This window comes from Taeniopygia guttata, chromosome 13 (assembly GCF_048771995.1).
Source record: "Taeniopygia guttata chromosome 13, bTaeGut7.mat, whole genome shotgun sequence".
Taxonomy (NCBI): Eukaryota; Metazoa; Chordata; class Aves; order Passeriformes; family Estrildidae; genus Taeniopygia; species Taeniopygia guttata.
The window spans coordinates 9,527,273-9,540,705 of NC_133038.1; the positions used below are offsets into that span (position 1 = coordinate 9,527,273).

The 13,433-nt window shown below is 48.2% G+C and overlaps 1 protein-coding gene and 1 long non-coding RNA gene across 6 annotated transcripts in view; one reads left to right on the forward strand and one right to left on the reverse strand.

Moving 5' to 3' along the window:
* Nucleotides 1-8,038, reverse strand: part of CSNK1A1 (casein kinase 1 alpha 1) — a 32,460-nt gene extending 24,422 nt beyond the window's left edge. For 4 of the 5 annotated variants that reach the window (XM_012574831.5, XM_012574826.5, XM_012574821.5 and 1 more), the window contains exons 1-2: nt 7,544-8,025; nt 6,608-6,714 (exon numbers count right to left, since the gene is read on the reverse strand). In XM_012574831.5, coding sequence (XP_012430285.2) covers nt 6,608-6,714; nt 7,544-7,666 — 230 coding nt within the window. In that variant the 5' untranslated portion in view covers nt 7,667-8,025. Of the gene's footprint in view, nt 1-6,607; nt 6,715-7,543 lie in introns of all 5 variants that reach the window. The other variant, XM_002194857.7, reaches the window with a different exon arrangement.
* LOC140685046 (uncharacterized) lies at nt 6,754-7,215 on the forward strand. Its single transcript, XR_012058211.1, has 2 exons — nt 6,754-6,897; nt 7,001-7,215. It is a non-coding gene; the product is annotated as an uncharacterized lncRNA (long non-coding RNA).
* Nucleotides 8,039-13,433: the final 5,395 nt, after the last annotated feature.

The window sequence follows — 13,433 nt, forward strand, 5'->3', positions numbered from 1 at the left end:
AGAAAGAAAGAAAAGGATTCAGGAGATTCACATTAGAAAAAAAAAAAAAAAAAACAAACAAAAAAAAACCAAACCAAAACAAAAACAACTAAATAAACGAATTCAGATCAAGATTGAGGAAATAACTGAATTAGTAAATGACTGCTGTAAGCCACTGTCAAAGAAACCCCAAATCCCAGAATTCTGAAGACATGGAGGTAATAAAGGCACCTCACTTTGCCTACAGCTCCATACAAAAACCAGAACATGAGCGTAATGTCACAAAAAACTGTTCCCACCACCAGACAGACCATGACAAGATAATTTTGTTCCAACTTAATAAAAGCTCTCCTCAATCAACACCTGCCTTGCCAGGTAAGCCATCCTCACTAAAGGCTTCTGTCAGCTCCATCACTGACTATTCCCACAGGGGCTCTGGCAAGCTGAAATTGCAAACAGAGCTACAGGAGGCTGTGTTTGGTCAGACAAAAACACCTCCTGATGCCTCACTGCAGGGAAGGACAATTCTTCCAACACTGAATATTTAAACTCAAACCTTTACACTTCCAGAAACTTTTATACCCCATTACAAAAAGGATGATTTTGACTTCTTTGACATTACATAAACTTTTGCCACTTTTATAAATTATGGTGTGTGACCCTATGATTATTCTGTGTAATCCTATGTAATTAAGTTTCTCAGCACTTGTGTTTTCAAGCAACAAGTCAAAGAGTTCTCTTGACAGAAATGGAGATTGTCAGAAGAACTGGAGTGTTTTAAAAGGCTGTTAGAACAAAAATGTAAGGTGAAAAAGCAAGCTGAAAGAAAATTGCTAACAGAATTACCTGAGATCACCTAATTAGTAAGTTAGACAAGTCAGCAGGCACATGAGGGGGAATATGCAAGTCTGGAAAGCCTCATGGACACAAAGGATTCAGACATCCCACAGAAATGCAAATGGCACTGATGTGGTGAACACTCTGGAACTGTATTCCAACCCTGCCAGCCCTAAGTCACTCACACAAAAGTCTCTGAACTGGGCATTAGTCAGATGATGGGACTAAAGAGAGTACACTGACCTCCCTGTAATTACACAGCTCTGATAGCCCTGAAAAATACCACGTTATCCTCACAGGAAAAGTGCAGCTGTCCCACACAGAACCTGTGAACTGGGATCACTGCTGCAAGCCCTGTCACCAATTCAGGAAAGGAAACCCAAATCCCAGCAAGGGCAGAAGAGACTTCACAGAAAATGGGAAGTTGTGACCTCTGCAACCATTGACTCAAACAGCTCAGGAAGGCAGTTATGGAGTTATGCAATTAGTCATTATAGATACAGGAGGATGGGGAAAAGGAAAATGTTTTTAACAAAAATCAGGGAAAAAAAACGAACGGGCAGCTGACTGCCTGTGGGTACAAGCATTATCTTCAGGCACTCTGGCTCTCTGTGTCCAACAACACAATCCTGAGCACTGCCCTGCTGGCCTATAAAGTTGTGACGTTGCATCTGACTGATTCAGACCCTTCTGCTCCCATGTTCTCAGCACAGAAATCTCCTGACAAAAATGACAGTGCAGACAAACTGGAGAGTGAATTATGCCTGTAAAAATGCACTGAGTCTTACAGACACTGAAGCAACACATATGAGAAAGGTAATCCATCAGGAATTCATTTCTAAATTGACACTTATTTTATATTTCTGCTTTATCTCCCCTGAAACTGGAAAAGCACTTAACTGCTAACCAGCTAGGAGTAATATAAATGAACTTCACATAATATGGCATGACTGAAATCCTGAAGTGCAATATTTAGCAGATGTCACCTAACGTTAGTTGCCATGGAGAGCATGAATTAGGCCACCCAAGTACTAAATAAAGAAACAGCCATGAACACCCTACGCTATGGAATTGGCTCCACTCTATAAATAAAATTCTGGATCACTTTTTGTACAGTTCTGAGAGCAATCCACGAAGGATGCCAGCACAACTAATTCTTCAGCAAGGAGGTGGCTTCATCTGCCCAGTGTGATGCTGCAAGCATGCAGCACCCTGTTCTGCTGAGCTGTTCAATAAACTCCATTAACACCTGGGAGGAAGTCAGGAGTTGAGTTTCCCCTGCAAAAGTCAGGAGTTGCAGTTCAGTGAGAAGGTGAACCATTAACCCACAGTGGGGACAGCAAACATCACTGAGAAAAAGAATATTCTAGTATTATCTCTGCTGATCATTTGTTTCAAACAGGAGTAACACTGACCTCAAAAACTTCAAAAATTGAGTTAAGACAAGGAGAAAAAAATTCTAACTTTGATCTCTCTTGGATGCTTTGAAAAAAATCCACAAAGACCAACTAAGACAAGAGTTTAGACTGCTAGAAAACAGGAAATAAATTTTATTTATATATATTTATTTTCTTAATAAAGGAACCATAGGAATTAATTTAAAATATTATCTTCCATTTTATTTAGAGGCACCAGAGACTTCTGGTTACCTATGAAATCGTCCTACCCTTCAATATGCTAATAACCTAATTAGCATATTACCTAGTTAATTCATAGTAGGACTTATTGATAGAATCCTTTTTTCTGGAGGGGGAGTGGGGTTTCTTGTAGGTTTATTGAGTGGTTTTCTGTTTTTCTCATGATGGTTTGGGTTTTTTTGGTGGCTGGTCAGGGGTTTTATGCTGCAGGAAGTTACTGAGAAAACAGTTAAAAATGCAGGTGGTTTGAGAGGTGTGTTTGCACCTTTTGAAGCACTGCTAAAAACCAACATTTCAAGTGCTTAAGGCAAATTTGATTTTGATAATTTTTGGATTATCAACCTTGGACCACATTTTTCCATCATAGGTAGTATTTAATGAAGATGTATAAGGGCACATTCTGCTGTTAATTATTCAGCAACATGGCAGTAATCAACCAGAAGCACAAATACTGAAAATAATTTTTCTCCAGAAAACTCAACTCAATTGAGAATTTCTCTCTGATTTTCTCAACATCAACATATTTGCAAGTGCTGCACTGAAAAACTCAGAAATGTGGAGATTGACTTATTCAGTTAGCAAGGAAACTTTGCAAAAAAAAAAAAAAACCAAACTCACAGAACACTAAGTAATTTTTAATTCTTAACTCTCAAAAAAAATCATCTTCATCAAGGGTTCAACCAATAGCTGATGAACACCATAAATGGCAAAAACATCAAGAGTGGCTGTCCCAGGTAATTTGAATAATTGCTTTTGTGGATAAAGCTTTACCAGAGTTACACTGTGGACAAACACCCAAAAATCAAACCCAGACTGCTGCATTCCTCCAAGGCAGCCCAGGAATTGGGGAATAAAGGTGGATAGTCCCAGCTAATAGGATCAGTGCCCAGTTAACGAGATTACAGCTCAAAATGCTTTGTCACTGAAAAAGAGAGGAAAAAAAGCAAAGGGCAGCTGATGAGGGAGAACAATGAGAATAAACCCAGCAGAATGCTGGGGCCTGGCCACAGTGTCCTAAAGGCACAGCAGACTGTCACCATGTTAAGCTGGGTTTAAGAGCCTTTTGGGAAAAATTGAAGTAATCATCAAGCAAAATTTGAACATCAAAAATAAAACATAGCATAATTTTTTTTTTTTTAAGTTTTGTGAAACTTTAGGGTTAATTTCAGAAACTTTGCTGCTCTTTTAGGAAACAATAAGCAGCAAATTTAAAGATTTAAAATGGCTTAGAATATTCAGAGAATAAAATTTCACGCCAATCTTTTTGCTATTTTCTCTGCAAACAACATGTTTTATTAGAGCACAATTAAGCACCAAGGCCCCTTGTTCAACCTCCACAGGTAAAGGCTCACTGTTGACCCCAAAACTAAGATTTTTTGCTCATTAGTTTCTTGCAATGAGCCAGAAAGTCCCTCAAATTAACCTTAAAGGCTGTAAAAGAATTCCTTGGTTCTAGGTAACTTCAGTGGCACTCTAGACACGCGTCCTTGTAATTCTACGTCGCAGTCCCATCTAAAGGCAGAACTCAGCTTTAGAAACAGGAGCCCCACTGAATGAGCAATCCAGACCTCATTTATTATCTCAGCTCTGTGAGTCACAGAACCACAGCAGAGACCATTTGAGTGAGGCAAAGTCACATCATGCAACTGCCAGGAAGTTGATCTTGGCCAGTGCATCACTTAAGTAGGTGAAAAACAGAGGAAAAGTTCATCACTCTCAAATGAGAAGCACAAATTTTCGTGTTGACGTGTCCAAGATGTGGACTGAGTTTTATGAAGTATGGCAATGGGGAAATTTTGGCACGATTCCTTCATTTCCTATCAATTTCTTGTGCTGCTGCTGTTTAAAGGTGTCACATTACAGAAATTTTACCAAATGCATTGACTTTCCTTCAACTTGATTCACCCTTGTGAATACACTGAGCCAGAACAGCTTATTCCAGTGTGACAGCATATTATTATAACACAATGGTGGCACATGGATTATCAACAACACATGCAAAGTGACCTAAGTATTGACTTGGATTCAAAGCACCATGGATTCTACTTTTACTAAACACTGAATATTTTAGTATTTGTCGCAAGAACTGTGCTGGTTCCCTGCTCAGCTTCCTCTTTAAGGAAAATAAACCTAAGAATGCTGATTTAGATTTTTTCAAGCATCACCAAACCAATACCAGCAGCCCAGAGAAACGTCTCAAGGAGCATCTGGCACATAAAATAGATTTACAATTAATGCTGCTTCTGAAAAGAAAAAGAGTATTTCCAAAAACTCACTTTTCTAGAAAAAAACTACAAAGATTAACATTGTGAGAACCTGAAAGAACTGACTGACATTATTCAGTAATTACACACCTTTAGCACAATGAGTCTATGAATCAGTTTGCTGAGTGTTGCCTCATTTATCCATTCTCAATTTTTTTGGACCTTGTATTATTTCTAGGGGGTACAAGAATACCAAATACAGAGGAAAGCTATAGTTAAAGCCAGAGGCAAGTTCCTCAGCATGCAAGGCACCAGTATTTCCCAAGGCGTTTTAACCAAATACAAGAAATGAAACAGTATCTCAGTGAAAAAGCCAAAAATTTGCAACTTGGCCTCATTATAGCACCACTCACTCATTTACTTTTCAAAAAAAGTAGTTCAGGAATGCCTGCTTTTCCAGTTCTGTGATGAAACACCTGATATCTGCTTGCTCTGGCTGTTTTCCCAGTTATCCCTGTTTTAGCATGCAACTATACCGTGAAAGCTTTCCAAAATGCAATTCCTATTCTTTCAGTTGTGCAATAAAGGCTGCCACATTTGAGAAAAAAAAGTTAACTGTATTCTCAAAGAAAGACTGCATCTGTTTTCACACCAGCAACTCTGCTGAAGCTGCAAGTATTTAATTCAGGTATGTTGATTGTGTCCCTGCAAAAGGCTGGAGTGAATGAGGACAGATGGCCAGGACAACACTGTCTCCTCCAGCTCACATTCAGGATCAGAGCCAGTTGTGGTTGGGGGGGAAGGAGGAGGGAGCTAATAACCTCAGAAATGCAGATTTGTACTAGGCTTTGGCCAAATTAATACAGAATCTTGGCTATGTCATCGTGAGAACTTTAAAACAGACCTTAGATGTCACTATCTATCCTGTACAAAGTCAGGAAGGGTTAAATTAAATGGAATCCACAGTTTGACACAGAACCTAATCTGAAATAGTTTGTGCAGCTCAAGGAACAAAAATCCTTTAGGCCATTGTGTCAAGGAAAAAAAATACTAACTTTACAAACAATTATTAACAAAGTTTCAAAAAAAAGGAACAACTTAAGAAAGTCTCCCTGAAGAAAACTGAAGTTTCACATAACTCTTTGATGCCCAGATTCCTGAGTTGGGCACTACCCTAGGGTAACAACTCGATAATCCCAGGAGGAATAACCCCTCCACGAGTCCTGCACCAGCGATTTTCTTCCAGATCAGGAAATTCTGAAAGCCTGGCGAAAGTTTCAGTTGGAAGATGAAGCGAGGAGCCGCATAATGAGGAACTGGGAGGGATTAATCCCGTACGGAAAGGCTGGTGACGCATCTGTTGCGGGCAGCAGAAAGGAGCCGCTGCCATTTCATTCCTGCTCCAGGTTCTCCGCAGTTTCAAGGCTGGCGGCTCATAGCTATGAAAGGAAAAAAGGCACAAGCCCGAGCACGTCCCTTGTCCCACCAGGAGAAGGGGGAGGGTTAATCACGTCCAGCCGCCATTTTCTGAGCGGAGCAGGAAGACATGTTGGAAAAAAAAAAAAAAAAAAAAAAAGAAAAAAAAAGAGAGAGGCAACAAAAGAAAGCAGCCATTTCCAGGGTCGGCTCCCAACTCTCTACCTCTCGGAGAAACAGGCTCCTCACACTTTGTTTTAATAGCCATAAGAATTTAAGAATTTCTGGCTGGGTGTCTCACTCTATACAGACAGCAGGCCTGCCAGAGGAACCCAGCGAGTTGGAGAGCTTGAAATGGAGCATTTCCCCCTTCATCACCCCCAGTCCTGACATGGACAAATTTATTTTAACGGCGGTGCCCTGCCTCACACTCAAAAGTATAAAACAACTGCCAATATACAGTAATAAGCACGACAAAAAAAAAGTCGTGCCAAGCACACAGAAAGAGCACTGGCACACACGGCTGATTCCTACCGTATATGTGGGATGCCAACTCCTCCCTGCAGGATCTTGTAGAGTTTGCTTTCATAGAGCAGCTGGGGGTGCCGAGCCTTCTGAGACTCCAACTTCACAGCAACTTCCTGCAGGGAGAGGGAACAAGGAGTCAGGGCAGAGCGTCCAGCGAGCTGTAAGGGGCACAGCACTTCCACATCCCCCACACACACCCCCGATGCCAACGCTTTCGGCTACATATTTATTTATTTCCCAGCTCGACGTGCTGCGTTTTGTGGAGTCTTCCGATAAAATCCACATCGCGCTGATTTGTACGTAAATATCCATCCCGGGTCGTGCATTTGGGCTAGAGATGCGAAGTCTTCAGAAGCACTTAAGTGAGGAAGAACATACGTGGGTGTTTCTTCTTTACAGCTCAGAGCCATGAGGGGGAGGAAGAAAAGAAAAAAAAAACCCAAAGGAAAAGCTGGAAAAACAGGGGGGATCTTCTTTGTTTCTATTAGTGTTGACGAAACGAGAATACAAAGTGTTCCCCAGCTGAGGCAGAGGAGGAGATGAATGGCGGGCGAGCAACGACGACTTTAGCCGCTCACAGAACACAAGTATAATTTAAATATGTTTTTCCACAATGGTTTTCGCCTCTTTTCTCCTCTCCCAAGTGCTGGGTAGGGAGATTGAAAGGCTTTGCTGTGAAGGGGGAACCGAGGAAGAGCCTCGGGGGGAAGGGATGAAGACCCTCGGGGGAAAGGGGGGCAAGAGGAGGAAAAGAAGATCCTCGGGATAAAAAGGGAGAATGAAGCCCCTCGTAGGGAGGAAAGAGGGGGAAAGGAAGACCCTTGGGAGAAGGGAGACCCCACCCCGGGGAGCCGGAGGGCACTGCAGGTGGGGCTCGGAGAAGCGATGGTTGGTGCCCGGCTCCCCCCGGGGAGCTGAGGAGCGACTGCGAGCGGCCCTTACCTCCCCGTTGGTGATGTTGATCGCCAAATAGATGTCCCCGAAGGAGCCCGAGCCGATCTTCCGCACCAGCTTGTATTTGCCTCCGACAATGAACTCGGCCTTGGAGCCGCTGCTGCTCGCCATGGCGAGGGGCGGCTCTCGGGCCCTCCCGACCGGTTCGGTGGGACAACGAGAGCTCTACGGCCGCCCTCGAGGAGGGGAAAGGGGCTGCAATGGGGGAGACGATCCCCGCGCTCAGCTCCAGCCGGGGCCCTCGGGCGGGCGCCCCCCCCCCTTGCGCGGCTCTGTGCCGCTCCCCAGAAAACAGGAGAAGCGGCCCGCGAGGTGCTGGTGAGGGAGCAGGGAGGGGAAAAGGGGAGGGGGGAACTCGCGGGGTCGCGGCGGCCGCCGGCCGCTCACTCGGCCGCCGCCGCCATCTTGTGCCCGAGCCGCCGCCGCCGACACAAAATGCCCCCGGCGCGCGGCCGCCGCTTCTTCACCGCGCGGGGCGCGCTGGGAGCGGGGCGGGGCGCTGCCGCCGGAACCACGCCCCCTCGCCAAGCTGCGCCAATCACCGTCCTCAAACGGCGCCCCGCCCACCAGCCGAGGGCGGTGATTGGGGTGCTGTGCGGGTGTGCGCGTGCGTGCAGCGCCGCTCCGCCAGTCCGGGCGGAAGAGGCCGGGCAGGGCGGACGTGCCCTCACTCGCTCTTAAAGGGGCAGGCGGCGGCAGCGGCCGGGGGGTGGCGGTTCGGGGGTTTCTAGCGGTGGCCGCGCTGTCCTCATAGACAGGGACAGGGGATGGAGATGGGTGAGCCACTGCTGAGATGCCACCCCACGTCTGGTGCTGTTGCCAGGCTCTTCTCAAAGCCCAGGCCCCGGCCTGTGTTTACAGTAACAGGCTGGTTTGTGGATAAATAAACACACGGCAACTTCGTTCTGTGGAGGTGTTTCAGGAAAGGGTGGATGAGACGCTCAGTGCTTTGGTGTGGGTCGCAAAGTGAGGATGGGTCACAGGAATGGGTGGTTTGGGAGATCCATGCCAGCCATCCTGGCACAGTGTGATTCCTGCATGGCTGTGGCAGAGCCCTGGAACACTGCCCAGGGCTGCTCTGGAGACTCTGCAGACCTCCCAAACCCAGCTGGACACATCCCCCTGCCCCTGTTCCTGAACCAGCTCCAGAGGTCCCTTCCAACCCCAGCAAATCTGTGATTCTCTGAAATCCACAACCTCCTTTTCCCAGCCCATGTCCACGGAGGGATCCTGGGACTGAGCTGTTCCTGCGCACACACGGTGCTCCATCACCTTCCTCACTCCTCAGCCCTCACACCATGCTCCATCACCTTCCTCACTCCTCAGCTCCATCACACTGTGCTCCATCACCTTCCTCACTCCTCAGCTCCCCCTCAGCCCTCACACTGTGCTCCATCACACCGTGCTCCATCACCTTCCTCACTCCTCACCTCCTCACACCATGCTCCATCACCTTCCCTTCTCCTCAATTCCCCCTCAGCCCTCACACTGTGCTCCATCACACCATGCTCCATCACCTTCCTCACTCCTCAGCTCACCCTCACCCCCTCACACCATGCTCCATCACCTTCCCTTCTCCTCAACTCCCCCTCAGCCCTCACACCATTTTCCATCACCCTTCCCTTCTCCACAGTTCATCCTCAGCTCCTCACACCGTGCTCCATCATCCTTCCCTTCTCAACTCCTCACACCATGCTCCATCACCTTCCTCACTCCTCAGCTCCCCCTCAGCCCTCACACTGTGCTCCATCACACCAAGCTCCATCACCTTCCTCACTCCTCAGCTCCATCACACTGTGCTCCATCACTTTCCTCACTCCTCAGCTCCCCCGCAGCCCTCACACCATTTTCCATCACCCTTCCCTTCTCCACAGCTCATCCTCAGCTCCTCACACTATGCTCCATCATCCTTCCCTTCTCCTCAGCTCCTCACACCATGCTCTATCATCCTTCTCTTCTCCTCAGCTCCTCACACTGTGCTCCATCACCTTCCTCACTCCTCAGCTGCCCCTCAGCCCTCCCCCAGGGCCTGTGCCCTGCACAGCAGTGCAGCTCCTGGGTGATCACTGTAGGTGAGGAGCCAGGAGCAGCCCATGACACCCTGACAAGGACGCTGCCAGCAGAACCACCCGTCCCTGCTGTCTCCACCTTCACGTGGCCCCTACACACGACTCTCTCCTGGCCAGGGTCACTGTGACCCAGCAGCTCGTGCTCCAGGGGCTGTTCTTGCTGTCTGCCACAAGTGACATCTCCTGCCTTGCCCCCTCTCCCTCTGGGCGCTGTGAGTTTTCCCTCTGCAGGAACACCAAACTGTGGATTCCCAGTGACTCATCATCACTCCCTGTCACAGCGGCGTCTTCTGCCGTGCAAGGCTACATTTGGGAAATGATTCAGTCTGCAGGAGAGAGAAAGCTCCTCCACTTAATGTAGCTCATGCAAGTAGAAGGAAAGCCTACTCAGGGTGTCTGCTTTGAAGGCAGGAAGGCAGAAACTGCTTCCCGGCATGCCTGGTGCACCCAAAGCCATGGAAATAATAAAAATATGGATTTTAAGGCCTGTCTATGCATAGATTTTTTTTTTTTTTAAATAGCTGGCTTCTTTGGAGAAAAGTGAGACTGAGAGGTCCAGGTTAGGACATATCAATAGGATATAAAGATGGATGAGTTCTCTCAAAGAACAGCATCCACACAGTGGAAGAAGCTCTTCTTGAATTCACCATGTTGCTTTCTAGCTTGGTAAAAACACTTTCTGCCTGCACAAGTGCAAAAGAGCCCTGGATTGTGTCCATCTGGCTGTGAGGCAGGAAGGGAAATCTGTGATTTTCCTGAGTTTTTTCCTGTGGTGGACTCACTGAGCTCCAGATGACTCCACAGTGAGAGACCGGGAGGATTGGAGAGGGAAGATTGGCACTCAGCAATGCCCTGCATGGCAAATATCATCTCCAAGTTCCCCTTGTGTTTCAGGGAGCTTACATCCAAGGTTTTACTACAGCTCTCTCTGCGTCTCTGATGAAAAAAAACTGAAATGCAAATGATTCAAAATCAGCCAGATGCACCAGAAGGAAAACGATGCTCCGAGAACGAGCTGGCCTCCAACTCATTCCCACCTCGGCTCTGTCAGGGAGCATTTGTGCAGGCAAGAATATCCACACTCCTGTCACTCACAGGGATGGTGGATCTCGTGTGGGGGATCTGGGATGCATCACACACTCCTTCAGGGGGCTGGAGCTTCAAGGGCAAATGAGGTATCTTTGAACACCACAGCCATCCCTGAAAGCAGAGCCCCGTGTCCTCAGGTGCCCCCTGTGATTTGCAGACAGCTCAGGGCTGATGTGCCTCTGTCACCCTTTGGGGTTGTGTTTAATGGTTGCTCTGAGTGGGATCTGGGCAGCTGGGAGGCGTTTGGCTTGAGTCACGTATCCTTGGAAGAGCTGGAAAAACAGGTCTGGAGCTCCTGGGCCAGGAAAGAGCCCCATGGCTGGGTATGCAGGAGAGCAGGATCTGCTGGGCTAGGCAATGCTGCCACCTCCTGCCTGCCGGGGACAGCTCTGTGTCCTGGGGACATCTTGTCCAGGGGACAGCTCTGTGTCCAGCTCTTTGTCCTGGGGACATCTCCTTGTCCAGGGGACAGCTCTGTGTCCTGGGGACAGGTCTGTGTCCTGGGGACATCTCCTTGTCCAGGGGACAGCTCTGTGTCCAGCTCTGTGTCCTGAGGACACCTCTGTGTCCAGGGGAATATCTCTCTGTCCAGAGATTGGGTTTAAAATTCCAATTAAATAGCACTGAAAATGTCATTGGGAGGGGAATTTCAGGCTGAGCTGACCCCAGGTCTCACTGCTGCTCATACATAGGGTGGGCTCTCTTCTTCATCCTCTTTCTCTCCTACTCACCCTCTCACTGCCCAGCTCTGGCAGGTCAGCAGAGCCCCCGTGGTCAGCTCAGCTCTCCAAATCAACAGAAAAATTTCCAAATGGTTTCTGCCGGTGCTTTCTCTGGGTAAATGTTCTGCCAGGCTGGTGACCCTGATGGAGCTGTCCCAGGTGGGCAGTGACATGGCAGAGCAGCAGGCAGGAGGTGTCAGCTGGAAAACTGAAGGCACATCTCCCACTGCCTGGAAAGGAGCTCTGCAGACCCCAGGAGAGAGCAGGGGAATCCATGAAATCCCAACATCCTGTCCTTTATTATTCTTCACCTCTTTCAGGGCCACTGAGACAATGAAAACATCTTTGTATCTGCATCACTTGGGAGAATGAAAGGAATAAATCCTCTCTCTTCCCTTTCCAAAAGGCAGGCCAGAAATCCTGCTGCATGACCAAGCCTCCAGTGTGAGCAAGCCTCATCTTCAGCCTCATCTTCATCTGCTCTCTGAAGTGTTTATTGTCTCAGAGAGCTGGGGAACCCAAGACAATTTTACCCCATTTTCCTCATAAGTGAGCAAAACTCAGATGCAGACAAAACCAAGACACCACCAATGGGTGTCACAGAGTCCTGGGCAGCCAAAATCACCTCAGAATTCCTTTGCTCTTTGCCAGGAGGAGCAAGTGAGCTTCTGGCACACTGAGAGGTGTGTGTCAGTGAGATCTGGTCCCAGGTGGTCCCAGCAGGTCCTGGTTTGGGCCCCCCTCTTTGCTCTGGCACCTGCCCACGCCTCCCAGCAGCAGCGTGTCCCTCACACAGAGACCTCTTCCCTCCCTCCCGAGCCTTCATCCTGGAGCTGACCTCAGCTCATCCTCCCTGCAGCTCATTTTAGCAGAGCTTCTGCTGTTTGGGAACACCAGAACAAGTGGCTTTGCCAAACCCTGCCGTCCCTCAGGTGGCTCTTGCAGAGCAGGGTGACGTGGGGCTCCCCAGGACATCGCAGCGTGGCAGGAGGGATCCTGTCCCTCCACATTCCACGGGCAGTGTCCTGCTGACACCCACCCACGCCAAGGGCACCAAAGAGGTGCTGCTGGCCACCCTGCCACTTGTCCCTGCCCTCCTGTGCCTCCCTCCCCTGCCCTGGCACAGGGCTGTGGGGAGCCAGCCCAGGGAGCTGCTCCAGCTTGAAAATAACTCAGTTTTTCCGGAACAGTCTGACACTGGCAGCCTTTGCCAGGCTGGATCTCAGTGCAAAGCTTCAATGCCAGTGCTGGCACGAGGCAAGAGGCACCATTATTTTTGGCAAGGGCACCTGCTTTAAGGGTTTGCATGCAACCCCCACAACGTTGTCAGCCCCTGTAGCTACAGCCAGCACAGGAGGTGCCTTTTGGCCTCAGCAGGGATGTGAGCAGCCATGAAATGATGGGATTTCAACACCAGCGCTGCTGCAGGAGAGGACAGCAGGGACAAGACTCCTCCACTAATGCCAAACCTTGATGCTTGACCTCATCTTGTCTCCAGGCAGATCCCAGCACCCACAGCCATCATCAGGGAGAGGACACAGCAGGCCCTGGAGATGGGAGGTGGCTTTGGGACAGAGCCTGGAACAGGCAGGGACAGTGGCACAAATCTCATTCTGGCAGTGCTTGTGTTGAACCAAAGGTATTTGTGTCCAGGGAGAAGCATCCAGGAGCCAACAGTGCCACTTGCAAGCTGTAAGAAGTTAGAGGGGAATTCTGCAGCCTGGGATATTCTTGGCTGTTTAGAGAGAGGATTTTTTTTTTTTTTTTTTAAATACTGGAGGAAAAGGGAGATTTTCAAGAACTTTGGATGATTCACAGGAATGTTTTTAGTGCACAGCTGAAGCTCCAGCAATGAACTTGTTCCCTGGAAGACTTTCCTGCAGAGTGTGTGGAGCTGAGGCCCAAACTTTCCAGCGATGTCAGGGCTGAAATTGCTTTGAGTGCTTGAGAGGATGCACGGGGAGGTGAGGAAAGAGAGTCTGAACAAGTCATGGGCCC